Source organism: Heteronotia binoei, chromosome 8 (assembly GCF_032191835.1).
Source record: "Heteronotia binoei isolate CCM8104 ecotype False Entrance Well chromosome 8, APGP_CSIRO_Hbin_v1, whole genome shotgun sequence".
Classification (NCBI taxonomy): domain Eukaryota; kingdom Metazoa; phylum Chordata; class Lepidosauria; order Squamata; family Gekkonidae; genus Heteronotia; species Heteronotia binoei.
The window spans coordinates 77,972,417-77,999,410 of record NC_083230.1 but is presented as its reverse complement, the minus strand read 5'-3'; the positions used below and the strand labels follow the sequence as shown (position 1 = coordinate 77,999,410).

At 43.4% G+C, this 26,994-nt stretch overlaps 1 protein-coding gene across 5 annotated transcripts in view; it reads right to left on the bottom strand.

The window, feature by feature from the left end:
* Positions 1-26,994, bottom strand: part of ATF7IP (activating transcription factor 7 interacting protein) — a 216,181-nt gene that overhangs the window by 100,099 nt on the left and 89,088 nt on the right. For all 5 annotated transcript variants that reach the window (XM_060245309.1, XM_060245311.1, XM_060245310.1 and 2 more), the window contains one exon: positions 4,002-4,082. In XM_060245309.1, the coding sequence (XP_060101292.1) occupies positions 4,002-4,082 (81 nt within the window). The remainder of the gene's footprint in view (positions 1-4,001; positions 4,083-26,994) is intronic.

Below are 26,994 nucleotides of genomic sequence, written 5' to 3'. Positions count from 1 at the left end.
ATGACTATTAATGTGCAGGCTGTAAGCTTTGCATGCACTGTATCACACCCAGGGCTGGAGGCCTACTTAAAGGATCCTTCTTTTCCACCTTGGGCAGCACTGCCCTTAAGGCCAGGATTGTGATGGCAGCATCAACTTTCATGAGCAAGTCTTGTCACCTTAAGAAGTAAGGAATACATCTTTGTGTGTCCCCTTATGCAAGCAGTGGCTGATGGAGAAGGGAACACTCCCTTCAGTTTTGTGGAGAAAGAAATGTAGTTGAGAAGAGGACTGAGAGAGAACAAGAGACAGTGACCACCAGGGAACTATTCTGGGTTGTGGCAGATATAAATTAAGTAGATCCTTTTGGAAGTGATGGGAGATCCTATGGAAGAAAACAGAAGAACCCTTCACTCAGTCATGGTAAGGAGATACTGCCACCAGACGGGCCTTAATTGAGGAAGAAACTAGCCCTGCCATATTTAGGGATTTCAGATAATGCAAGATCTCAGAAAATGGGCAGGAGACTGATCCTGTGTACAGGTTTTCAATTTTTCTTAATATTGCAGGCATTGAGGAGAGTTTCTGCCACACTGAATTGATAATGCCAGGGAATCCTTCTAAGACAGGAAAAGCCACTATACCTAATGAGTTAGAATATAAATGACTCAAAAACTTGATCTTTAGCTTTTTGTCCAAGGTGGTCATGTCTACTTCAAGTTGCAGAGCCATCCTGAGCATGTGCTTAGCATATAACCTGAGATCCATATGTGCTTAGCATATAACCTGAGATCCATATTGGGTGAGACTGGCACCAGGACTCCCATTCTTTCATCTGGGGTGAGGGGAGAAGGGTCCTAAGGGCTTTTTGGAACTGTGACTGGAACCATAACACCCTCTTCTTCACCCTTGGAGTCAACATTTGGTTGATGAAAGCCTTAAGGTGTAAGGCTAGGCTGTGTTGGACCTGAGGAAGAATGCTGGGCCTAGTAGTGCATGGCACCTGGTTCCATTCTGAGCCCATAAAATTCCCCTCCACTCAGGGAGATAAGGTGGTGACCAATGTTCCCTTCTAAGCTGTGGAGTCTTGTGAGCAAAAATTCTACTTTGTGAGCTACTGGCATTAAAGTTGTGAGCTACTGCATAAATTAGTTTGCTCTAGGGCCATTTTTCCTGAGCTGAGACAAAAATGTGTGAGCTAAAGGCTGAAAAATTGTAAACTAGCTCACACTAACTCAGTTTAGATGGAACACAGGTGGCGACATGTAGTAAGGCTCCCAAGGCATAGGCAGAACAATGAAACTGGAACCATCAGATCAGAGTGTTGTACTGACTGGGGCTCTTTAGAAGTTCCACTTCTGGCTCACAAAGCAACCTGTTCAGGGAGCGGGAATACAAAGGTGTGTGTAGCAGGATCAGTATTACTTCCTGTTGTTCAGGGGTTGGAACTGGGGTGTGGAAGGTGGTCAAGGTTGATGCTCTTTAGAGACAGACTTCAGCCTTCCTTATTCTTGGTCTTAATTTCCAATTTTTTTGCCAGCAATTCCAAGGAGTCCCTGGGAACCCCACTATGAGTCCACAACCAGGAGGGCTGTTTAAGGGCCTCTGACTCTGGAAACTTACAGGGGGGAAAAACCAGTCTTAAATGTGCTCGGAACTGCTTGACGTGTATTTCAGCAGATGAAAGTGTCTTTTCCCAAATGGCAGCTTTCAGTCTTAATGCCCTGTTGCTCCATGACATGGGAGTGAACTGCTGGCATATTTTAATGGCAGCCACATAATGATCTTCTCCAAGGCACATTATGCACAAATCATGCTTGTCTATACATGTCACTTCTGTATTCCATTTGGCTCACTTTTTGAAGACTACTTTAAGCGACATAGCTCACGGCCTGAGTAAAGTAAACCCAGCAAAGCTCTAAGAACAGAGAGGAGGAGGGCCGCTGTTTCACACATGGTGGATTAATACACAATTTTCTCTCCCTCTCTTTTTATCATTCACCAGATGTAGAAAGAGAGCACTGAACGGAATATGAGCATCACCTCCGGAGACAGGAGACAGTAAACACAACTGGGCAAGTAAGATAATGGCTATGATGCTTCTATTCACTCAGCAGCAAGAAAGGAACTGAGTGAAGGGTGTGCCACTCCTCCAGAGCAGTTTAGGAAAAAGTGGTGATTGCACCCCCTCAGGTTCATCATAGCAAGAAACTTCTATCTGCAGCTGGCCTGAGCATGTACAGAAGACAGAAGTTTAACTGCCCTTTCTTGGGTTACCTCTCACCAAGGCACAGATACCAGGAGCACCCAAAGTAGGTCCTCTGAAGATGACTGGAGTTGATAGGTAGGTTTATATGGGAGAAGGCATACAAGCACCAAACCATATAGGATTTTAAAGGTCAATATCAGTCCTTTGAATTGAGTCCAGATGAATTATACTTTGTATTCTTTATTTATGAACCTGCTCCAGCCATACCTTCAAATTAGGAGGAACCTGGAAGTCTTCTGGATCTACCACATACTCTGGAGGCTTGCAGGGAGCTGCTGCTGCCCTGCCATGTCCTCTTCTAGTGACTGAGGAATGTCAAAAGGGTTGTCTGGAGAAATGCAGGTTGCCCATGTTGCTCTTCAGGAGGCAAAGAGAACCTAGCCTGAAATTGTGTCTCACCTTTGCCACTGCATACCGTTGTTGTTGTATGCCCCCAACTTCTCCGGTCAGGAGCACAACCCAAACTAAATAACTGGCTGTGCAGCTGAGCAGGACCTTTTGCACCTGAAGGAAGATGGAGCTGATCTCCTCCTAACCAAGAAGAGTCTGCTCCATCAGAGTTCCTGGCAGGGGCAGCTGATGACAGACATAGCTTCAGTAGAAGCTGCAAACAAACAAAAAGGAAAGGAGGGGAGGGGAGGAGAGGAGAGGAGAGGAGAGGAGAGGAGAGGAGAGGAGAGGAGAGGAGAGGAGAGGAGAGGAGAGGAGAGACAAGTAACAAGAAGAGAGATACGCACCAAAAGGGAAAGGAGGCTGCCATGTGTTCCAAGATACTACAAGCCTGGAGTAATCTGAACTTGTAGCCTCTGGAAAGAGGCGGGAAAAAAACCAGAAGAGGCAGATACTCCCTGCCCAGTAAAGATGAAAGAGTAGGGGGTTTCACATGCAGTGGATGATGGAGGGGGGGGGGGGGGAGTACACATTCACTGCCAGGATGACCTCCTAATTTATCCATCATCTTATCTACTGCCTTGTTAGGTGTATTTTATCTCAAAATACCACATTAACGTTATTGTCTAGAAAAGAGAAGTAAAGAAAACAAATAGCAGAATAGTTTGTATTTTATATGGTAATGTACAGATAACAGATTCAAAGAACTAGCAATTTCTTCTGTCTCATGCACACATGATATACCAGCATTGTAAGGAAGAAACCTTTCTGCTATTAGATTTTGTGAAGGGTTTTCCATTTCTAAAAATGCACTCTTTAATAAAATTAATTAGTATAATGAGGGATAAATACAATGCCAGACAAACTGAACAACTATTTAGTTCTTTCATGCAGATATCAGATTAGGATACTCTGAGAAATTCATTTGAAAAATTTTGCATCAACTACCCACTCTTAGCCTGAGAGGATATGGAAACCATGTACACCTCCCTGAGCTGCTTTGGAGGGACAAACATCAAACAAAAAGTCTTTCTTCAGTTAATCTTTGGTTATTTGAAAAATTTTGAAATATTTATATAGCATGTGTAACTAATATGGCATATCTGTTTTGTCTACTACAGTTAAGTAAAATAAAGATGACTGAACAGACCGCAGTCATTTTAAGGCTTTAGTAAAGTTTCCAAAATCACCTAATCACTACAGGAGAGATTATGGGAATTAACAAAATATCTTTATATTTTATAAAACAATATTCTAATAAAATGCTCCTATTACAATACAAAAATGAAATTGCAGACATTAATTTCATAGAAATACTCAGGTATCACTGGAAGAAACATTGGGTCATTTTTTCCATACGTACTTCTTTCTGGAGGTCTCTCTTCCTCCTTCTTTTGCTCTTCTGCTTTCCTCAATTCTTTTTCTTTTTCCTCCTCTCTACCTTCTGAGAGAAAGATCAAATTATTTTACCTTCTTGACCAAAAGCTCCGCCTTTATTCTGAAAGGTCTTGGCAGTTACTTCTGTGAGCATAGGAAATCACAGCACGTACAAAAAGAAAAACTTAGAACTCTGGTTTTAAAATTGATAGGCATACCGTTTTCTCCCTATGTTACGCTGTTCAAACAGACACAATGTTGAACATTTGTTCCTGCTACTTGCATTGATTACATCATTGATTACAGCAATGCAAGTTCTCAAGGAGACCTATAAAAACTTCCTGCTATAGCCTGAACCAGTTGCCCTGGAGTTCAGAGGACTTCCAAGAACACAGCTGAAGAGAATCTGGGGTTAGCATTAGCAGGACAGAACCACAAAATAAATTGCACCCTTTCACCAGTAGACAATAAGCGTTGTCTGGAGCCGTAAGTTTTCACCTCACATTTCCCCCCGTTTTTTGGAACAACTTTTACCCAGATCTTTTTCTAGCAGCTGAACTGAGTTGTTTTTGTTCATGTGTCAAAGGTTTTCAGTGCATTTTACTGGTTCTTCGCACTTTGCACCCACTTTCCATTGACTAGAAAATGACCTTGGAAAACCTTGCCTGTTTTTTCTTTCCTCTGCCTTGGAAATAGAAAATTTTATCTCATGTCAGCTAACTTGCACAGGCGAGGTCATTGCTTTCCCTGTGTACTTGCAGCAACTGGTACACCTTTTTCTTTCTCCTCTCCCCCCCCCCCACCACAATGAGGCCATTTGTTTCCTTAGCCAGTCTGGTGTAGTGGTTAAGTGCAGGATTCTTATCTGGGAGAACTGGATTTGATTCCCCACTCCTCCACTTGCACCTACTGAAATGGCCTTGGGTCAGTCATAGTTATCACAGAGCTTGCCCTTGAAAGGGCAGCTTCTGGGAGAGCCCTCTCAGCCCCACCCACCTCACAGGGTGTTTGCTATGGGGGAGGCAGATAAAGGCGATTGTGAACTGCGCTGAGACTCTTGAGTGGAGGGCGGAATATAAAGTCAATGTCTTCTTCCTATAAAGTTTTTAAGGAGACTCTACTTCCAAAGCTTCAGAAATTGATGAATATTATAAGAGCTGAGGGGAAGCTACCTAATACCTGGAAAGAAGCAGTAATCTCATTAATACCAAAAGAAGACAGAGATGCCACAAATGTGAAAAATTATAGACTGATTTCATTACTTAATAATGATTACAAAATATATGCTAGTATTTTAGCAGAATGCCTGAAGTTGCATTTGAATAATTTTATTAAAGAAGAACAAGCAGGGTTTCTTCCCAGAAGGCAAATTAGAGACAATATCAGAAAAGTAATTGGTATAATTGAATATTATGATAAACATCCAGAAAAAGAAGTGGCTTTGTTTTTTGCAGATGCAGAAAAAGCTTTTGACAATGTACATTGGGAATTTATGTTTGCAGTAATGAAGAAATTGGGATTGGGTGAAAATTTTGAGAGAATGGTAAAAGCAATATATACTGACCAACAAGCAAGACTTTGTATTAATGCAGATTTGAAAGAGAAAATGGTAATTAGTAAAGGAACAAGACAGGGGCACCCTCTTTCCCCACTGATATTTATAATGACTTTAGAGATAATCTAAGAAGATAAGGAGACAGAGGGTCTGAAATTGAAAGTTTTTTCTTATAAATACAAAGCATTTGCAGATGATGTAATGTTTATAAACGAAAACCTGACTCAAGTTACACCATTGCTGCTCCAAAAAATTAAAGAATATGGTGAGTTGGCAGGTTTTTATGTAAATAAAAGTAAAAAATCTTATGTAAAAACATGTCAAAGAGAACTACAAAGCCTAACAGAATGTGAAGTGGTTCCTAAAGTAAAGTATTTAGGAGTAGAAATCACGACAAAAAATATGGATTTATATAAAAATAATTATGAAAAGCTCTGGCGGAAAATTGATGGAGATTTATTAAAATGGAATAAGTCGAACCTGTTTATACTGGGTAGAATATCGGCAATTAAGATGAATGTACTACCAAGAATCATGTTCTTGTTCCAAACAATTCCAATAATGAAAGAAGATAAACAATTTAATAAATGGCAGAGGAAACTTTCAGAATCTATATGGGCTGGCAAGAAACCAAGAATTAAAATGAAGATCTTGACTGATGCAAAGGAAAGGGGAGATTTTCAAGTGCCAGATTTAAAATTATACCATGATGCAGTTTGTTTGGTATGGATAAAGGAATGGATAATGCTACTAAATAAAAAATTATTAATATTAGAAGGCCATGGAAATATTTTTGGTTGGCATGCATATTTGTGTTATGGGAAAAGTAAGATAGATGGTTTTTTCTCGCATCATTATATAAGAAGTAATTTGTTAAAAACTTGGTTGAAATACAAGAAATATGATGATGAGAGGAAACCGCTTTGGATTGTGCCGACAGAAGTAATAAAGTTATGTTCTGATATTCAGGAAGAAAAACGGATAACATACAAACAATTGCTAAAAATACAAGGCGGCAAGGTGGAATTAAAGTCAGTGGAAGAATTGGCTTATAAGTACAATTGGTTTCAACTGCAACAAATCAAAAGTTTGCTTGAACAAGATATTAGAAATGAAGGAATAAGACAAGATCAAACTGAACTGGAAAGAATGCTGTTTGGCGATAATGAAAAATGATTTCGAAGGTATATAAATTATTATTGGAGTGGTGTACAGAGGATGAAGTGATTAAATCTCAAATGATAAAGTGGGCAATTAACCTAAATAAAGATATTCAGATGGAACAATGGGAATATTTATGGAAGAACTCTATGAAAATATGTACATGCAATAATATTAAAGAAAACTGTTTTAAAATGTTATACAGATGGTATATGACTCCTAAGAAACTGTCAAAAATTAAGTCAGATGTCTGATCGATGTTCGAAATGTAAAAAACATGAAGGATCTTTCTATCACATGTGGTGGACTTGTAACATCTGGCTATACAATTTTGGCAAGTGATTCAGCAAGAAATTACAAAGATTTTGGGTTACAATATAAAAAAGGCATCAGAAATCTTTTTGTTGGGATTACAAATGGAAAATTTTCTGAAACAAGATAGAACATTACTTTGGTACATGCTTTCAGCTGCACGGACATTATGTGCGCAGTTGTGGAAGCAAAACAAAATACCAGAAAAATGGGACTGGATTATGAAAATTATACATTGGAGTGAAATGGACAAGCTTACTAGAATATTAAAAAAACTTGACATAGACAAGTTTAACAAGGAATGGGAGAAATTTCAAAAGTATGTTGAAAAACAGTGGTAAGTGAAAAGACACTTGGTGATTTTTAATAATGGTTAATTTTTTCTTTTAAAGTAAAGTGCTATCAAGTGTTATAGTTATAGTGGAATTATAGAAGTATATAATGTTTTTCCATTTATAAGGTTTGAGACCAATGGACTATAATTAAGATAGGCAAATGTTAAGAATTAAGTATAATAATACTATAAATGTATTATTAATTAAGGTAGATAATAATAGTAGTAAGTAACTTTGCTCTTATTTGTATTTTATTATAGTTATGTTCTTTTTAAAAAATAGGTTTTTTTTAAAAAAAGGTTAATATTACCTTTTATTCTTTTTATATTTTAAGTAGAATGCACCGGGGAAGTCACAGAAAGGGGGGAGGGAGATGGGAAATATGATGCAATATTTTGATGTTTATTTTTGGATAATAATCAATTAATGTTGCTGAATAATAAAAATTGTTTTACATAAATGTCGTCTTCTTCTTCTTCCTTGCATTTTCAGAAGAAATAGAAATCCTCGCTGCCCTTTCTAGTCACTCAGCCTTTACTCTCTTGGCATGCCTTCCCCCATGGAAAGCAGGAAGTACTTTCCTTGCATAGGCAAGTCTGAAGTGTTTTTTTTTTTTTTTTTTAAAACTGTACCTGATAGCAATATAGTCTTGTAAGGTGTGCCTGTACCTTGAAATCCAGCAGCCCCTTTTAGAATGCTTATTTTTCATGGGAGTTTGTTTTTCTGTGGGTTTAGAAGGGTACTTGTTATCACTTTCGATTTTGGTAAAGACTGTCCACTAAGCAGCTCTGCTTCATTATTCTTCATCTGCTAGATTCATTTACTGGTCTAAACATGCAGTACCAGTCACTTGAAAGCATTTGACTAGATGGGGGAGCAATTCACTCTGGTTGACACATTAAAATCTTATAAAACCAGTTTGCAGCTACAAACCACATATTGGGGTGAATCTCTGAGTGGAGAGCATTCAACCCAAGACTCCCAATCTAAATACAATTAATAATTAAAAGTTAATAATATAGTTTTTAGGATGATAAAACAAACAGAATAGTGGAGTAAAATAAAATAATAAAATAGCCTAAGGTAGAGTTGTAAAAGCTAGAATAACATATAAAATGTATAAATTTATATAAAGTATTATAAAATAAAATTATATAAAATATAATATTTATTAATGATCAAATCTGTTGCACCATGCAGGGGCTTACAATCACAAAAAAGGTGAATTACCCAACATTTCAAAACAAAATTTAAAAGATTACAGACACTAAGAAACTCAGAGGTCGAAAAGACAGCCATAAATGAAACAATATCCTCCCTCTAATGGGGGGGGGGGGCAAAAAAAGGAAAGGAGAAATCTTAACAAACACATGCCTGCTACCTTTCTCATAAAGAAAAATAAAACTAAACTACCAAAAGAGATTGCTATCAAGAAAGAAAAAAATAAATAAAACAGAGCAACACAGAGAAAAAATAACTATAAACCCCAGAAGGAGAAGACAGAATTAAATGTTATCCACTACTACCTTATGGAACTGGTAAGTCAAACAGGACTGGGGATTCACACCATGATGAGATCACGTTAACTCGCTATGGTGATGAGGAAAATTAGTGAGGGTACCCTGGGCTGGGACAATTTTGTAAATGCTCCCCAGCCTCAGAAGTGGAAGATAACAGACCAACATACATACATACAATAATATTTCCTACTTAGGTGGTAGCTTGACGAAGGACTTCCTTCTAACAGTATCCAAACCCAGTAAAACAAAACCTAACACACTGAGTGCTAAGAGGGCTTTCCTTTGGGCAATGGGATACAAAATTAACATAGGGCAGGGGTGGCCAACAGTAGCTCTCTAGATGTTTTTTGCCTACAACTCTCATCAGCCCCAGCAAGCACGGCCAATGGCTGGGGCTGATGGGAGTTGTAGGCAAAAAACATCTGGAGAGCTACCGTTGGCCACCCCTGACATAGGGTACATGTCAAAGTTCTGTTTACTAACTATAATCAAAACATAATCATACTATTAGGTACACAAAAAAGAGGGGTGACAACACTGCTATGGCAGTGTGGCTGAAGGTTACAGATTACTTATTTTCTATACATACCGTTACTGTAAGAAACAAATGGGATGTTTACACATCAGTCTGTATGACTTTTAGGATCCCATCAAGAAAAACGAGTGCCAAACAACAACCTTGCACCAGATGAAATTTGAGAACTCTGATGTTGATTCTATTCCATGTGATAGGATTCTCAGGCAGTAGATACATATTTTCATGCTGTCTTGAAGGGCTGTATGATAAAGTGTGAAAATCTGTAGGCCTAATAGTGCAGCTCTTTCCCCAAGTTATAAGAATCTTAGAAAATGTTTGAAAGTTGAATTCCAAAAGGCTGAAGTTCTTCTGTAGAAACTTACTTGGTTGAGCTTTTGTAATAAACTAGATAAAATATCCACAATAAAAATGGATAGATATTGCAGGGTGCTTCCTTTGTGAGAAGGAGCATACTTTGTGTTAATGAAATTGTATTGGCTGAAATTTGTCCTGGGAAATCAGGGTGGGTAAGAAGATTAACCAAGCTAATTATAAAGAGGAAGACAGTGCATGTATACATAGCGGAGGTAAGACGTCAAAAGAACAGATGTTTCTAACTCCTTCCAATGTCAGAGGAACACTGAGATAACGATGTTTTTTCTGGGTAATGGCTAACACCACCCAGGCATTCATAATTTATGTCAAAAAGCACATTACCACAGTCAATAAGGATTCTGGCCAGTTATGCTTTGTTAACACAACTAGCTTTGATTGCATGTCACTTCTGTTGAGTACTATGACAAATTATGTCACTAGACTGTTCTTCCTAACATAAAGTAAAATCTTTAGGTGAACTACCAGAGACGAGAAAGACTTCATGGTGTTAAATCTGGATCCAGCATTTGAAAGATTTAGTTTAGAATTTCACGGCTGGCATAGTCAGCACAGAACTCTCAACATACTGATTACAGATAGCTGTAACATGGAAAGCTATGTTTTTTTTCCCCGCAAGACTAGAATTAGGTGTGTTGGAGATTGCAAGGTAATGCATTTTTTAAAGATGGCTCATTATCTGGATCTCAGAGTCACTTAACAGATCTGCCACTTCCATAGTCAAGTTGATCAAACTTTTAGAGACCCTCTGCTGAATTTGTCTCACAATGTTCACTTACGTGATTGCTCAGAAGAACCATTTACCACAAATCTACAGATAAGGAACCAACAGGAATGATACTTCAAAGACTCAAAACTCAAGACAAATCCAATAATATAAATCAGAGAACACAGCTTTTTTATGGAATACTGCCAATGGCAAATAAGACATTATTTTCTACCACTATTATGCCCAAAGTCTGTGGCGTGTCTGTATTCTTACCTGAGGGTAACAGCAACTATACTTGCAGCAAGTATAAGTTGGTAGCCCTACTGGAGGAGAAGATAGAGACTTGAGTCCCACTTGACCACACTCCAGTTTATAAGGGAAAGTGAAGATTTCATGGACATAATGTGTGATTGATTCTGAACCAATGGAACAAGGGCTACTTCCCCAGCCTCCACAAAGCTTGAAGGAAATTTCTCAGGCCCCTGTGAACGAGAAGACACTATCTTCATCCCCCCAATATAGGAAGCGGGGGCTGGTAATTGGGGATTCCCCTACTGAGAGGGATAGGGACTAAAGTGTGCTGACTGGGCTTGTCATCTTGAGAGGTATGTTGTCTACTGGGTGCACACATCCAGGACATGAATGAAAGGGCAGGAAGACTCATCAAGCTCACAGATTATTCTCTGGTGGTCCCGGTATTTTATTTTTATTTTATTCGATTTATATCCCGCCCTACCCCACCGAGGCGGGCTCAGGGCGGCTAGTGGGTCAGTCCTCACTACTGGGAAGTAGCTCCTCCTCTTTGAATGCAGGATCAGTTAGAACTTGATCCCGGAGGGGAGGGACTTACCTCCCGGAATCCCAGTTGTTCCGGCCTGCCATCGAAGGAGGACAAGTTGCCTGAGCTCTTGGAGCTCACTGATCGATCAAGCAAACGAACAAAAAACCCATCCATTTTAATGTTTGCTGTCTTGACAGAGAGATAGGCAGGATTGCCACTAAAATTTTATTTTTCATTTCCCTGACCAACATTTGTCAATTTCTATGGCCACCATTCAAATATAGCCACAAGTTAAAAAATTAATAGGTCATATTGCATTAACGCAAGGCTTAATGAGATGTTCCACTCCACAACTACATAAAATATTTGTCTGCAAAAATATTTGTCAAAGTAAGAGATTTAATATCAGTTTCTTTTAACATTAACTGCAGCGACATCTGTTTTGCAATTGCACCAATTATTACACCAAGATACAAACTTCAATTTAAGCACATTCTGAATGCTAACAAGTAGAAACTTTCCAAAGCTGGGACAGTTTAACTTTCACTTTCTGGTACCAGAAAGTGTAACAAACAGATCAGCAGCAAGAAAAGAGGTGGAGTTTCTGCAATCTAGAGTAGCAGACAACCCTCATTTGCAACCTTTGGTGTAGTGGTTAAGTGTGTGGACTCTTATCTGGGAGAACCAGGTTTGATTCCCCACTCCTCCACTTGTACCTGCTAGCATGGCCTTGGGTCAGCCATAGCTCTGGCAGAGGTTGTCCTTGAAAGGGCAGCTGCTGTGAGAGCCCTCTCCAGCCCCACCCACCTCACAGGGTGTCTGTTGTGGGGGAAGAAGGTAAAGGAGATTGTAAGCCGCTCTGAGACTCTTCGGAGTGGAGGGCGGGATATAAATCCAATATCATCATCATCTTCTTCTTTATACATAGGAGAAGACAGGAGAGAGGGTAAGAGAGCTGGTACTCTGTAAACTCCAGCAGGAACAAGCAATCACATTTGCAAAATTTACTTTGCATGGTGCAGAGTAGAAAGTGCTAGTTGTCTGTGAAATCCAACAGTGGCAAAACTGATTTGCAACTCTGTGCTGGGTTTAGTAGGAGACAAAACATCCATTCCATACACAAGCATGACCCAAAAACATGCTTATCTTTATATGTAAGTTAAATGCAGTACTATGTAAGTTAAATGCAGTACTTTTCATCAAGGGATGAAAACAGTTACCCGTATTTTTCGGTCCATAAGACGCTCCGGACCATAGGACGCACCTTCCTCCTGGGGGGCCAATCCGCTGCCTCCGCCTCCGATCCCGGCGCTTCCCCTGCGCCTGCCTGCCTGGCTCCAGCTTTGCTTCCAGCAAGCGCTGGGATCGCTCCATGCTGCCCCCACCGCAAACCCAGCGCTTCGCGAGCGCCAGCTGCGGAGGGGGCAGCATGCTTCCTCCGTGCCTGTCTGCCTGGCTCCAGCTCTGACGCTTACAGCAAGCGCCAGGATTGCTCCCTCCGCCCTCTGATCCCGGTGCCTGCTTTAAGCATCAGAGCTGGAGCCAGGCAGACAGGCACGGAGGAAGCACGCCGCCCCCTCTGCAGCCGGCGCTCGCGAAGCGCTGGGTTTGCGGTGGGGGCAGCGTGGAGCGATCCCAGTGCTTGCTGGAAGCAGAGCTGGAGCCAGGCAGGCGCAGGGGAAGCGCCGGGATCGGAGGCAGCGGATCCCCCCCCCCCCGGAAGAAGGTACGTCCTATCGTCCCTTCGCTCCATAAGACGCACACACTTTCCCCCCACTTTTGGGGGGGGGGGAAGTGCGTCTTATGGTCCAAAAAATACAGTAGATGTTGAAAGTTTTATATTGCTAAATGTTTAAACTAGCCTTGCTTTGCAAATGTTACAGGCAGACCTGGGAAATCATGTAGAGACAAAGCTCAACAAACACATTAGGCTGGTTGCTGAGGGTGGAGCTGAGAAAAAGGTGGCGCTGGGAAAGGGCATCATTATGTTTTACTTGTATTCTGCTGGATCTCTATTCCAGTTGCCACAAGAACAGATCATGCTCTTGGAGTGGCAGGTCAAAAATCCACAGCTTGAATATATTTTAATCACAATTTCCCTGACTTTCCCCAACTTCAGACCAATTTCCCTGACCAATTTCTATTTCCCTGACTTTCCAGAAAGTGGCAACCCTGGATAGGTCTTACCTAACTCTCAGGACAAGGCTATGTTTCTCTCCACATTACCTTTGTATCCTGAGAAGGTTAACAGCCATCAGTTGGGGAGAGACATGGCAGTAAGCCGCACAGCTCCTTTTTGCCTCTAAAGAGGCCGCAGGGTCCTAGAGAGTGCACTTTGAAAACTGGTCTCTAAGAGATCATGAGACGGCTACATACTTCGGGGCGTGGAAACAGAGCTCTACCAACTCCTGTCCTACTGCCTGTTTTTTTTCACAGTCCTTTCTTCCCTAACCGATCCTCTGCTTGAGTCAGTGCCCAACGGTTTTCAAGAGGTGGAATGGACTGCAGGCGTAGAAGGACTTCTCCCAAGTCTATGACAGTCCGAAGCCAGCAGTCCTTACTTGTGAGTAAGGTAAGGCCTTATAGGGGCAAACTATTGATTCTGTGCTTTACTCGGACTCAGGGCTAAGCTTAGGGCTGAGAAGACAGAAGGGGCATGGAAGGGATCTGCTTGTCTGCCTATTTACTTCACTTCCTTTTGCCCAAGCTTACAAGCAGTTGGTTTTCAACCCTTGTCACAGGAGACTGGCCTTCTGTTTTCCTGGGTTTGTTTGCTCTAAGGGTTATCAGGCTTATAAGTGGGAATAAAGAGGCGGGAAAGGTGGCCAGTTTAGGTCCCTTACCACGCCCCTCATTTTACCCTTAAGTTTTAAAACGGAAACCACTTGTGAATTTGACCTATCTAACTCACCTTCGTCCCAGACCAATACTGCACTCAAGGATCATTTCATGGATCTCCCTGGAGAAAATGTTAAAGCCAACCAGGAAATCAGGAAAGAATGCTTAGGTCTGTGGAAGGAAGATTCAAAGTTGACCCAACCAGGGGATTCAGTTTCGTCCAAAGCCAGGAAACAAGAGGCTAAGGGAAATCTGAACCCAGCTATTCCATGTAAGACCAGAAAAATTAACAGACTATGGGACTCTGACAGAGATCACGGCTCCCTTATGAGTGATCATGGGGAGGACTCAGAGGCTTCAGAGAAAAGGAGGAAGGAGAGTTATCTGAAGTGGTTCCCATCACACAGACTATACTTATTCCTCAGGAACTTTATTCCAGGCTCTCACCAAAGGTCCTTAGGAAACTGGAGTTTAACTATACTCCAAAGGATAAAGTGGAAGAAGACAGAGTTTCCTAAAGGCTCTTGAAAACCCATTCCCAAGTCTAGTGCTAAACCTTCTCTGATTCCGTTACCTGCGGGTTTCTTCTCAGTGATGGAAGGCAGAATGAGAACAACCCGCTATAAACCTACAGCTAGCCCTCTGGTCTTCTCAGTTTTATTTTCTCATCCCTGAAGCCACCAAGAAAATCAGAGTCCTGGTGGATGACTCAATCTGTTCACTAGCTTCTACATCAGTACTGCCTATGGATGCAGATGATATGCCAAAGGATACCGATAAACGTACTGAGCAGGCCCTTTGCAGGGAATTTGAAGCTTCTTTCAATTCCCTACGAGCAGCAGTGACAGGTTCCTTGTTGGCCAGAGCATCTTATGCCTGGGCTTCTGAACTGGCAAAGGCAGAGAGCGGAATTCCAAAAGAACTGAAAGATGAGTTTAAAAAGATCACATTAGCCAATGCCTACACAGCAGATGCCACTTTGTAGTGCAACTGTCAGCTAGGGCCATAGCCTCCAGCATCACAGCATGGTGAAATATCTGGTTGCATAACTGGGATGCAGATCCCTTGGCACGAGTCAAAGTGGCAGCAGTGCCTTTTAATGGTTCCAATCTCTTTGGTGAGAGTCTTGGTAGATATCTCATTGAAGACAGAGATAAAAAGAAGGCGTTACCATCAAAAAAAGTGAGATACCAAGAACAGGAGATGTTTTCCATCCTTTCAAGATTCCAGAAGGGATTCCATGTCAAACCATAACAGATCCTTCAAGGAAAAGTTGCCAGTAAATCTGGCCAAGCTGCCAAGGGTTCAAAAAAATCTGCCTCAACCTGACTATATAAAGCTACCACAAAAAGACGGGATTGGAGACGGTTTACAAAGATTTGCATCACAATGGCACAAAACCATCACCAAGAGGTGGGTTTTAGAGACTATAACATACAGTTACCAAATAGAATTTGCCAGACTTCCACATGACTGTTTTCTGGAAATCACCAGAAATCGTTTGACAGAAAGACACAATCTTATTCAGCTACTGGCATTAAAGCTGTGAGCTACTACATAAATTTAGTTTGCTCTGGGGCCATTTTTCCAGAGCTAAGGCAAAAATGTGTGAGCCAGAGGCTTAAAAAACTGTGAGCTAGCTCACACTAACTCAGCTTAGAAGGAACACTGCTTTAATCTAAACTGTATGGGAGAGTGAGACAAAAATTCAAAGCCTTCTAAAATGCCAATAACAGGCGATAAGAACGCTAAAGTTTTGCACAAAGTGGCATATAAACTAGGTAATATTAACTTGCAGGTAAATACAAAAATGAAAATCTCAGGGCACATAAAACATGGATTCCAATGTCTCTACACTAATGCATAGAGTATGGGAAACAAGCAGGAGAAACTGGAAGTCCTAATACAGGAAGAGGACTATGACCTAGCAGAAATTATGGAAATTTGGTGGGCTGACACAATTGGAATATTAGGATTGAGGGGTACAATTTATTTAAAAGTACAAATAAGGAAGATCAGGGGAGTAGCATTATATGTAAAGGAAGAATATACTTATGAGGAAATACGTTAATCTGAGCATGGAAGTTCAGTTGAGAGTCTCTGGGTAAAAATAAAAGAATTAAGAAATAATAGTGATATTATAGTGAGGTCTGTTATGGATCACCAGGCCAGGCAGAGGACTTGGATGAGAAACTCCTAGAACAGATTACAAAGTTCTCAAAGAGACAGGATATGGTGGTCATGGGAAATTTCAATTGCTTGGGTATCTGTTGAAAGTCAAACTGCTAAAAACGAAAGGTCAAATAAATTCCTGATTTGTCTTGCTGACAACTTCATTTCCCAGACAGCAGAGAAGGAAACAAGGGGATCTGCTATTTTGGACTTGATTCTTACCAATAGGGAAGAACTGGTCAATGAGGTGAAAACAGTGGGCACCCTGGGTAGTACTGACCACATGATTTTGGAATTTAAAGTCTTGGAGAAAAGAAAAGCAGTATACAATGACATGGTAGGCCTACTAAAGGACAGGAAAGCGAAACTGTAACAGGTGATGAACAGAGGGAAGAATTGCTCAATTCCTAGTTTTCCTCAGTCTTCTTGTAAGGGAAAAAGTGCTCAACGTGGTAAAAAACAACACGATGAGGGAAGGAAGCTGCAGTCTAGAATCAGCACAGGGGCGGAATGAACTATTGCCAATGTTTTATTGTACTAAATTATGTATTTTATTTTATGTATTTTTATCTGATGTACAACACCCAGAGCCCAGCCTAGTCAGGATGGGACAATAAATTAAACAGAATTAATAATAACTACTGCTGCTACTGCATCCAAGAATACTAAAAGAACTTGTGGACACAATTTCTGAGCCTCTGGCCATTATTTTTGAGAATTCTTAGAGAACAGGCGAGGCTGGAAAACTGGAGATGGGCAAATGTTGTCATAGAATCATAGAATTGGGTCATCTGGTCCAAAACTTCACAAATACCGCCCCCCCCCAACACACAAACATCCCCAGTTATGTTTGTTCCATGCCCAGTAGATGGCAAAAATCTTCAGCATCTCTTGCCAAACTGGCCTATAGAAAAACAGCTGACTCCCCATAGATACCGATTATGGGCCAATGGAACAAGGGCCACTTCCCCAGTCTGCACAAAGCTTGAAGGAAATTTCTCAGGCCCAATCTTCAGCAAGGGAGAAAAGGAGGATCCGAGTAACTACTGACCTGTCAGCTTGACATCTATACCTGGAAAAGGTTTAGAACAAATCAGTCAGTCAGTCCTGGAACATTTAGAAAAGCTGGCTGTGATTACTAAGAGCCAGCAGGGTTTCTCAAGAACAAGTCACGTCAGACTAACCTTCTCTCCTATTTTGAGAAAGTCACTACCTTGCTGGATCAGGGAAATGCTGTAGACATCATTTATACTGATTTCAGTAAGGCTTTTGATAAGGTTCCACATACTATTCTTGTTGACAAGATGGTAAAATGTGGTTTGGATTCTGTTACTGTTGGGGGATCTGTAACTGGTTAATAGATCACACCCAAAGAGTGCTTGTGAATGGTACCTCATCCTCTTGTAGAGGAGTGACAAGTGGAGTGCCTCAAGGATCTGTCTTGGGGCCTGTTTTGTTCAACAGCTTTATAAACTATTTGGATGAAGGTATAGAGGGAATACTTATTAAATCTGCAGATGATACTAAATTGGAAGGGGTCACATATATGGCAGAAGACAGCGTCAGGATACAGGATGGTCTTGACAGGCTGGAAAACTGAGCTAAAACCAATAAAATTAATTTTAACGATAAATGTAAAGTTCTGCATTTAGGTAGGAAAAATCAAATGCATAATGATAGGATGGGGGAGACGTCTTGGTAAGAGTATATGTGAAAAAGATTTGGGGGAGATAAGCAAGCAAGGGAGAGGAGTCCTTGCAACTGCCAGTGTCTCCCCAATTCTACTGCTGAAAAAACTCAGCTCGGATGGGGAGAAACCAAGTCCTTCTCACTCCCTAGTCGATCTCCCAAACAGATAAAATGCAGAAATAGAATAGAAAAAAATAGACATTCAAATAGGTAGGAATTGCAGCACTCAAAAAGGAGCACAGCCTATGACTTCTATCTGGCCTTGAGGCAGGGCTGAAGACTGCAGCCTGAGACAGAAACCCCTGTCCTACAGAAACTGCTAAATAAGATTGGCAACCCAGCCTGCCTATTAGGAGGACATTCTCCCAGAAATCAAGACTGCCCCACCCTGGACCACTGGAGAACTGGTCCCAATGGTTAAGGAGGCTTATGAGCGCTACTCTTTGGGAGAGGAATGTACCGTCAAGGTTTAGAACAGAGAACAAAAAGGGAGTGCAACTGGTGCACAGGTTTTTGCATAAATATTGTTTTTCTAAGAGGTGTGAACCTGAAGTTTTCTCCCAAGCTTTTTCCGAAGTTGCCTAACCCACTGAACCAGTCTTACAGTAGGTGCACTGGGCACTTTTGCTGGTGGATTTTAGGAAAGCCTACAGAGCAGTGCTCTTCAACAAGAGATTTTGATGGCTCAGGGTCATGCTTACCATGAGCTAGGACTTTGTCCCTTCTTCTTGTGATTAATTTTTACAATAATCAGTTTTGGCAATGATATTTGGTGACGATACTTCATTGTTTCTAAGTGGCCTTGAGCTTTGTGAAGAGGTATTAAGACAAATATTTTGAAATAAATCATATTTAATATTGCTAAAACAGTTTGCCTTGGCCAAAGACTACTAATTTGCAGAGTCTCTAATTTACATTTTTGTCAAAGTGACTATTCTGCCTGATGTACTGCTGGAAATTAATTTTCTAGAACTTATTTCATTCATGTTAGGCTATGAAATGCAGTCAGTTCTAGTTACAGCAGTAAACTATAAGCCTTAAAAGAGATACAGAAAGACTGTAATTCTGTTAATTCTCCTAAACAACACTATTTCATACTTATGACCAACATACTTCTAGGCTGTCTGGAATGTTTCAGGGCTTTGACTCCTGTTTTACCAGGTCATCTCAGAAAGTGGTATTTCAAGGCTTATTCTGTGGGGTTCCTGAGAATTCAATCCTGTCCCCACTAATATTTGCTAGTTGCATAAGTCACTGAATAAGATTGGCTAGAGACATAGGATGTGGAATCACTGGTATTCCCAGCACTATTTTTCTAATGCCTGCCACTTTTAAACATGTTATTTCTTCATCCGCCAGGACTGCCCCGCCAATTTGGAGGCAGTAAGTGGACTCGAAGCCCAATGCGTGTCTTCTGATTCAACTCTGGATCGCTTCGACCCGCTCAGCTTGGAGGAAGTCGACAGAATTCTTGCCACTGCACGTTCCACGACTTGCGATCTGGACCCTTGCCCCTCCTGGCTAATTAAGGCCTGCCAGGAGGAACTAAGATATCCTATGTGGGATATTATAAATCGATCTCTTTCAGAAGGTGTTTTTCCAACACCCCTGAAAGAGGCATTGGTCCGCCCTCTCCTGAAAAAACCGTCATCAGACCCGGCCGAATTGGCACACTACCGGCCGGTCTCAAACTTGCCCTTTTTAGGCAAAATTATTGAGAGGGCCGTGGCGGTGCAGTTACAGGAATTTCTGGAGGACGCTTCCGTCCTAGACCCATGCCAGTCCGGCTTCCGCCCGGGCCATGGGACAGAAACAGTCCTGGTCGCCCTCATGGATGACCTCAGACGACAACTGGATCGAGGTGGCTCGGCAGTATTGCTGTTGTTAGACCTATCGGCGGCGTTCGATATGGTCGACCACCGGCTGCTGACCCGCTGCCTCGCCGACGCAGGAATTCGGGGGCTAGCCTTACAGTGGCTCTCCTCCTTTCTTGAGGGTCGGGGACAAAGGGTGGCAATTGGGGGGGAACTGTCTCAGAGGTACCCACTTCATTGTGGAGTGCCTCAGGGAGCAGTCCTCTCCCCGATGCTGTTTAACATCTTTATGCGCCCCCTTGCCCAGATTGCACGGAGGTATGGGCTGGGCTGCCATCAATATGCAGATGACACCCAGCTCTATCTATTGATGGGCGACCGGGCTGGTGATGTCCCAGCAAATTTGGACCGGGCACTACAAGCCGTGGCTGACTGGCTCAGGCTGAGCGGGCTGAAGTTGAATCCGGCGAAGACCGAGGTCCTTTGCGTGGGCCGCGGCGGACCGGGAGGGGAGACTACTTTACCGGCCTTTGACGGTGCGCCACTGGTACCGGTGCGCAAAGTCAAGAGCTTGGGAGTGCTACTGGAGTCCTCCCTATCAATGGAGGCCCAGGTAGCCACCACTGCTAGATCCGCCTTCTTCCATCTTAAGAGGGCGAGGCAGTTGGCTCCCTTCCTGGAGCGCGTCGACCTAGCAACTGTGATCCACGCAACGGTCACTTCGAGGTTAGACTACTGCAATGCCCTCTACATGGGGCTGCCCTTGTACCGAACACGGAGACTCCAGGTAGTCCAGAACGCGGCGGCCAGGCTGTTGGAGGGACTACCACGGTGGGAGCCTGCACGGCCTGGGCTGCGCAATCTGCATTGGCTGCCGGTTGTCTACCGTGTTCGCTATAAGGTGCTGGTTATTACCTTTAAAGCCCTATATGGTCGAGGACCTGCCTACCTAAAGGACCGCCTCTCCCCATATGTACCCCGGAGAGCACTGAGGTCTGGTTCCCAGAATTTATTAACAATCCCTGGGCCAAGAGAAGTTAGGTTGAAGGCCACTAGGGAGCAGGCCTTCTCGGTGATAGCCCCCCGTTGGTGGAACGACCTTCCAGAGATGGTGTGAGCCCTGCGGGACCTGAACCAATTCCGCAGGGCTTGCAAAACATTTCTTTTTCAGTTGGCATTTGAGACAGAACCTGATTAACTAACGAACAGACGCTTAGCCATCTTATGTACATCAGGATTACATCATTTTAGCACCTATTTTTATATGTTTTATCTATTTTAATTAATTTATTTGTAATTGATATTTACTGTTATGTTTTATGTGAATCATGGGACTCCCATGTCTGTTATACTGTTTAATGTGAATCATGGGACTCCCATGTCTGTTAGCCGCCCTGAGCCCGCCTGGCGGGGAGGGCGGGATATAAAAATAAAATATTATTATTATTATTATTATTATTATTATTATTATTATTATTATTATTATTATTATCTTTGAACTTGTGCAGAACTCAATTTTGGAAGTTTTGAGCTACCAAACAACAGTGAAAATCCTAAGATACTGCAGAGGGTCCATGGAGAGGAGCTGTACCTTTCCTGCTTGCTTGTTTTTATAATAATTACATCTTTTTTGTCATGCCAGCCTTAGTTCTCCAGGATCCTTCACCTATCTAAGGGCAACTATATCTGCTTCTCCAACTTGACAGTCTTCCTGTCTCAAAAGCATGAGGTTCCTTTATTCAGATATGGTACACTTAGTGGCCTGGAAGATCCAGCTACTCAAGTGATCCCAGAACGCATATGATGTGTCCTCATTGATGCTAGGAAACTAGTCACCAGAAAATCCTATGAGAACAGGTGGAAGAACTTAAGAACATGAGAGAAGCCATGTTGGATCAAGCCAGTGGCCCATCCAGTCCAACACGTTTTTGTCACAGTGGCCAAAAAACCAGGTGCAATCAGGAGGTCCATCAGTGAGGCCAGGACACTAGAAATCCTCCCACTGTTGCCCCAACTTCAAGATCTTTGTCTCACAGAAGGGTTAGATTCATCCACAGGTGCACAACTTTGCACACTAGATATCTACTTCACCAATGGTTTGGCATACTCTTTACTTAAGAGTGTGCCAGTTTCCTGTCAAAGATAGTCATGGAGTTACATCTGAATCAGGACATAATCCTAACTACCTTATTTTCATCACTGATGACAGAAGCTGAAAATTGGCTTCATACCCTCATTATGAGCCTTGTCACTGGGTATCATATGTCTCAATTTTAGAAGCAGAGTAATTTTACAGTGTCTTAGACAAAACAAAGAGTTCATGTTTATCAGCCCAACATATTGTACAGTGGATACGCCAAACGACAGAAAACTCCTACCAGTTGGCATGCAAAACTGTGCCTTTCCATATTAAAGCACATCTCACAAGAGCAATGGTTACCATCTGTCTTCGAAGGAGAGACACCCTTGCCTGTACTGTGTTGTGCTGAAACCTATGCTCAGCTGTTTCTCCGGTGATCTGGTCAGTGGGTCGATCCGACTATGGGTATAGGCTTCTCCTCTTCATCACAGAGTCGGGTCTTCCAATCAATTCCAGGGGGGGAGTGGCCTATACCTCCCATATCTTTCCAGTTTGTTCCGGCCCTGCATGAAGCAGGACGGCTTTCTTCCGAGTGCTCCTGAGAAAGCACGGGGATCCGGACAAAGAAGAAAGAAGGCCGGGAGCGTAGGGGTTGGTCCCCAACAAAACCAGCATAGGGGCAAGCCAACGCGGGCTACTCATGAGTAGACCCAGTCGCCAGAAGCAGTAGAGCCCTGCGGAGTTCCGTTCTCTTGCTGATGCGACAGGAACAGAGTGGGAGAAAAGCGGCACAGAAGCCGAATGAGCCCGGAAACTGCAGCGCGGTAAGTCGCCCAGCAGTGGGAAGGGACCCTGCACGGTCGGGAAGCCCAACAGAGAGCCCTGGGAAGAGGCACGGAGCAGGCAAGACCATCTGGAGCCCAAAGCTGCGTTGCGGTAAGATGCATAGCAGAGGAGAGAAACCCTTCATGGTAGCTGTTGGAGGGACTGAGGGAAGGGTAGAAGACGCCTTAAGGACCGACAGGGGGCGCAGCGAAGGCATGTTGCCTTCCATTTTATGCTCTTCTCGCCTTTTATTTCTTACTGCCTCTACTTTCACTTTTGTTTCAGTGAGGCATGGAGGCAACAAAATGGCAGCTAGTTCAAAGAGCAATTCCCCCAGCGAGTTTGACCTACCTCTTCTCTCAGGGACACTGGCCTCTCAGAAGGCACAAGAGGCTCAGAATCCCGATCTCTCAAGGGACGATGCCAAGGCAAACTTGCTTCAGTGGCTTAAGCAGGAAATGTTAAAAGAGCTGGGGCAGGATCTCCTTCAACATCTGGACTCCCCTGCTTCCTCGACACTGAGAAGGAAACAGGAGGGAAGGAAAAGAGGCAGAGATACCAGCCCTAGTGACTCTCTTGAATGGCGACCTAAGGGCAGACTTCATCTCCGCTTAGATTCGCCCCTGCCTAGCTCGGCTGAGGAGTCGTAGTGCTGTGTCCAGCCATCAGACAGGGAGAAAGGGGAGTTCTCAGAAGAGGAGGAACAGGCTGCTACAGTGCAATCCAGGCTTTTCCCCCTCGAATATTATTCAAGGTTGCTCCCTAAGGTTTTAAGAACCCTTAACTTTGTAGCAACTCCTAACGAAAAGGAAGAGCTTGATCCTGACCTTCCCACAGGCTCAGGGGAAATTATGCCGAAACTGAGTAGTTCTCAAACAGGGGTTCCCTTGCCAGCTGCCTTTTTTGCCACGGTTAAAGCAGAGTGGGAACGGCCGGCTAAGCTAAGCCCAAGGCTACCCAGCAAGTGTTTTCTAAGCTCTATTCCCTAATTCTGCAGGCCACTAAGAGATTAAAGATACCAGTGGTAGATGACCCTGTAAACTAGTCTTATCTCTAATTCGGTCCTACCTATGGATGCAGATGGCTTACCTAAGGATCCACGTGATAGAAGAATAGAGCAGGCTTTGCGCAAGGAATCTGAGGTGTCGGCTTGGGCCATTAAGGCGGCCATGACATCCTCATTGTTTGGTAGAGCAATGTGTACTTGGGCTAATAATTTAGCAGCAGCGGATAGTACAGCTCCTAAGGAGTTCAAGGACGAGCTAAAAAAGATTGCCTTAACTGCTGCCTTTGTAGCAGATGGTTCATTAGATACCATGCAGCAAGCGACTAGAGCCATGGCCTGTGGCGTGCCGGCTAGGCGCAACATTTGACTTCAAAATTGGGAGGTGCGCGCTGCAGCCCAGGCACGGGTGGCAGCGGTACCCTTTAAAGGGGCCTTGTTGTTCAGTGAGGGCTTAGATAGGTACCTCATTGCGAACAGAGATAAAAAAGGTCCTACCCTCTAAGGGTAAAGAGGCGAAACAGAGGAAGTTTTTCCCTTCCTTTCGAGACTCCAAGAAGCCTTCCAGACCAGAACCCTTTCGCTCCTTTAGAGGGAAGTGGCAACAGAAGGGGCGTGAATCTAAACCCTACTATTCCGGAAAGTCAGACCAGAATTCTAAGCCCCTCTCAAAGAAGGGGGGGTCTCAATGACTATGCTGTTCACCAGGCAACTGAGAGAATAGGGGGTTGTCTCTCTCTGTTCGCGGACACCTGGCGTCAATCTATTAAAGACCAATGGGTGTTGGAGGTCATGACCCAGGGCTACGCTATAGAGTTTCACTCCCTCCCTCCCAGCCGTTTTCGTTGTGTCTCGCGGAAGTGGGATGTGGCCACTCACAGAGCAATGTTGTAGGCCATTCAGCATCTGGTGGATATCGGGGCTGTGGAGTTAGTCCCAAAACCTCAAATGGGGCTTGGGGTTTATTTGGTAATTTTTCTAGTGCCAAAGAAGCATGGGGAGTTCAGAACCATGCTGGATCTGAAATGGTTCAACAAGTTTGTGCAAACCAAACATTTCAAGATGGAGACCTTACAGTCAGTGTTGCTAGGCATTCAGCCACAGGACTTCCTGGCCTCCTTGGATCTATCCGAGGCTTATTTACATGTTTCCATTCGGGAAACACACTGAAAGTTTCTGCGCTTCTCCTATGGGGGGAAGCACTTCCAATATCAGGCCCTGCCATTTGGCCTGAAGTTCTCTCCTCGTGTGTTTACGAAGATCTTGGTAATGCTGGTGGCGGAGCTGAGACTGCAGGGGGTGGCCCTGTTTCCTTATCTGGACGATACCTTGGTGAAGGCGGGATCATACCAGCAAAGTCTGGAAGACATTCAACAGACTGTGACCATGTTACATTGTCAGGGTTTCGTAGTAAATGTAGAGAAGAACAATCTGCTTCCCTCACAGAGGTTAGTGCACTTGGCGGTAGAGATAGATACGACCATAGACAGAGTATTTCTGACGTTAGAGAGGAGGGAGAAGTTCTGCTCTCTGTTACAAGGGGTTCTGCAACAACGCAGGGTACCGGTTATGTCCCTAGCACAGTTGCTAGGAATGATGGTCTCGTGTCAGGACTTATTATTTTGGGCCAGGTTCCACACTCGACCCCTCCAGTTTTTTCTCAGGACTTTCCAGGACATCATAGGGAACAAACTTCACAAACTGGTGACACTTCCACTAGAGGTGACAACCCGGTGGCTGAATACGGTCCATTTCCTTCCGGGACATCCACTCCGCGAACCTCAGAGAGTATGTGTGACCACGGATGCCAGTCTGTGGGGCTGGGGGGCCTACTCGCAGGAGCAAATGATTCAGGGACAATGGGAACCCCACAAAATGAAGCGCAGTATCAACTTCTTGGAGCTCAGAGCAATTTGTCTGGGGTTGTTGGGTTTACAGGCAGTCTTGACAGGCCGTCATGTCCTCATCAAGACGGACAATTCAACGGCCAAGGAATATGTGAATCAACAAGGGGAAACCAGAGGGAAGTCTTTTCACGCCGAGGCGAAGGTACTTTTCAAGTGGGCGGAAGCCAATCTTCTGTCGATAAAGGCAGTTCATGTTCGCGGGAAGGACAATCTGCTAGCGGACTGGGTCAGCAGATGTTTTCTGGATCAGACGGAGTGGATGCTGCACAGAGAGACCTTCAGTCAGATAGTGGACAGATACAGTCCAGTATCGGTGGACCTGTTTGCCACAGCAGAAAATCAGCAGGTGGACAGGTTTTTTGCCAAAAACAGAGATGTAGAGGCAGAAGGGACCGATGCGCTCAGTGCCGAGTGGCTGACAGGGCTACTGTATGCCTTTCCGCCCACTCAGCTATTGCCCAGGGTGATTCAGAGAGTAGTGGATCTAAGGGCAGAGATGGTCCTTGTGGCTCCTTTCTGGCCAAGACAGGCGTGGTTTCAGAAGCTGCTGAGGCTTGCAGTTCAGCCCCCTTGGTGGCTGTAGAGGAGGGACGATCTCTTGACTCAGGGCAACATGTCACATTCTCAGCCGAAATTGTTAAAGTTAACAGTTTGAAGGTTCAGCGGTCACAGCTTAAAGGTCTAGGTTATGCTAAGAGGGTGGTGGACACTATGCTGGCGTCTCGTAGACTCTCCACTAACAGAGTGTATAACATCACTTGGAAGGTTTTTGCTTTGTGGTCTGCCCAGCAGGGGTGGGACCCATTGAAGGTGAATGTTCAAGGTGTTCTATGTTTCCTACAAGAGGGGGCAGACAAGGGGCTTTCCACTGGCACGCTGCGGCATCAAGTGGCTGCCATTTCTGCTATCCAAGGGGTGCAGGGGCGTAAGGCTTTGTCCATGCATCCGCATATTAAACGTTTTTTGAGGGGTACTGCACTTCTCAAACCCCCCCAGGTTCATTGGTTCCCTTCATGGAAACTGAATGTGGTGTTGAAGGCCTTGTGTAGACACCCCTTTGAGCCTATGGCATCGTGTGGGGTTAAAGAATTGACCTTGAAATCACTCTTCCTAGTGGGAATCACTACGGCACATAGAGTGTCTGAGTTACGGGCCCTTTCGGTTGATAAGGAACTTTGTGTCTTTCATAATGATAAAGTTGTGCTTAGACCAGACCCATCCTTTATTCCAAAAGTTAACTCTATTTTTCATAGATCTGAGTTAGTGCTTCCAAATCTTTGCCCCAATCCCAAGTTGTGGGCATTCAGTTTGAGTGCGGAGAGGATGTGTTGGAATGCAGACTTGAGAGCAGAGCAGAGATAAAGAATG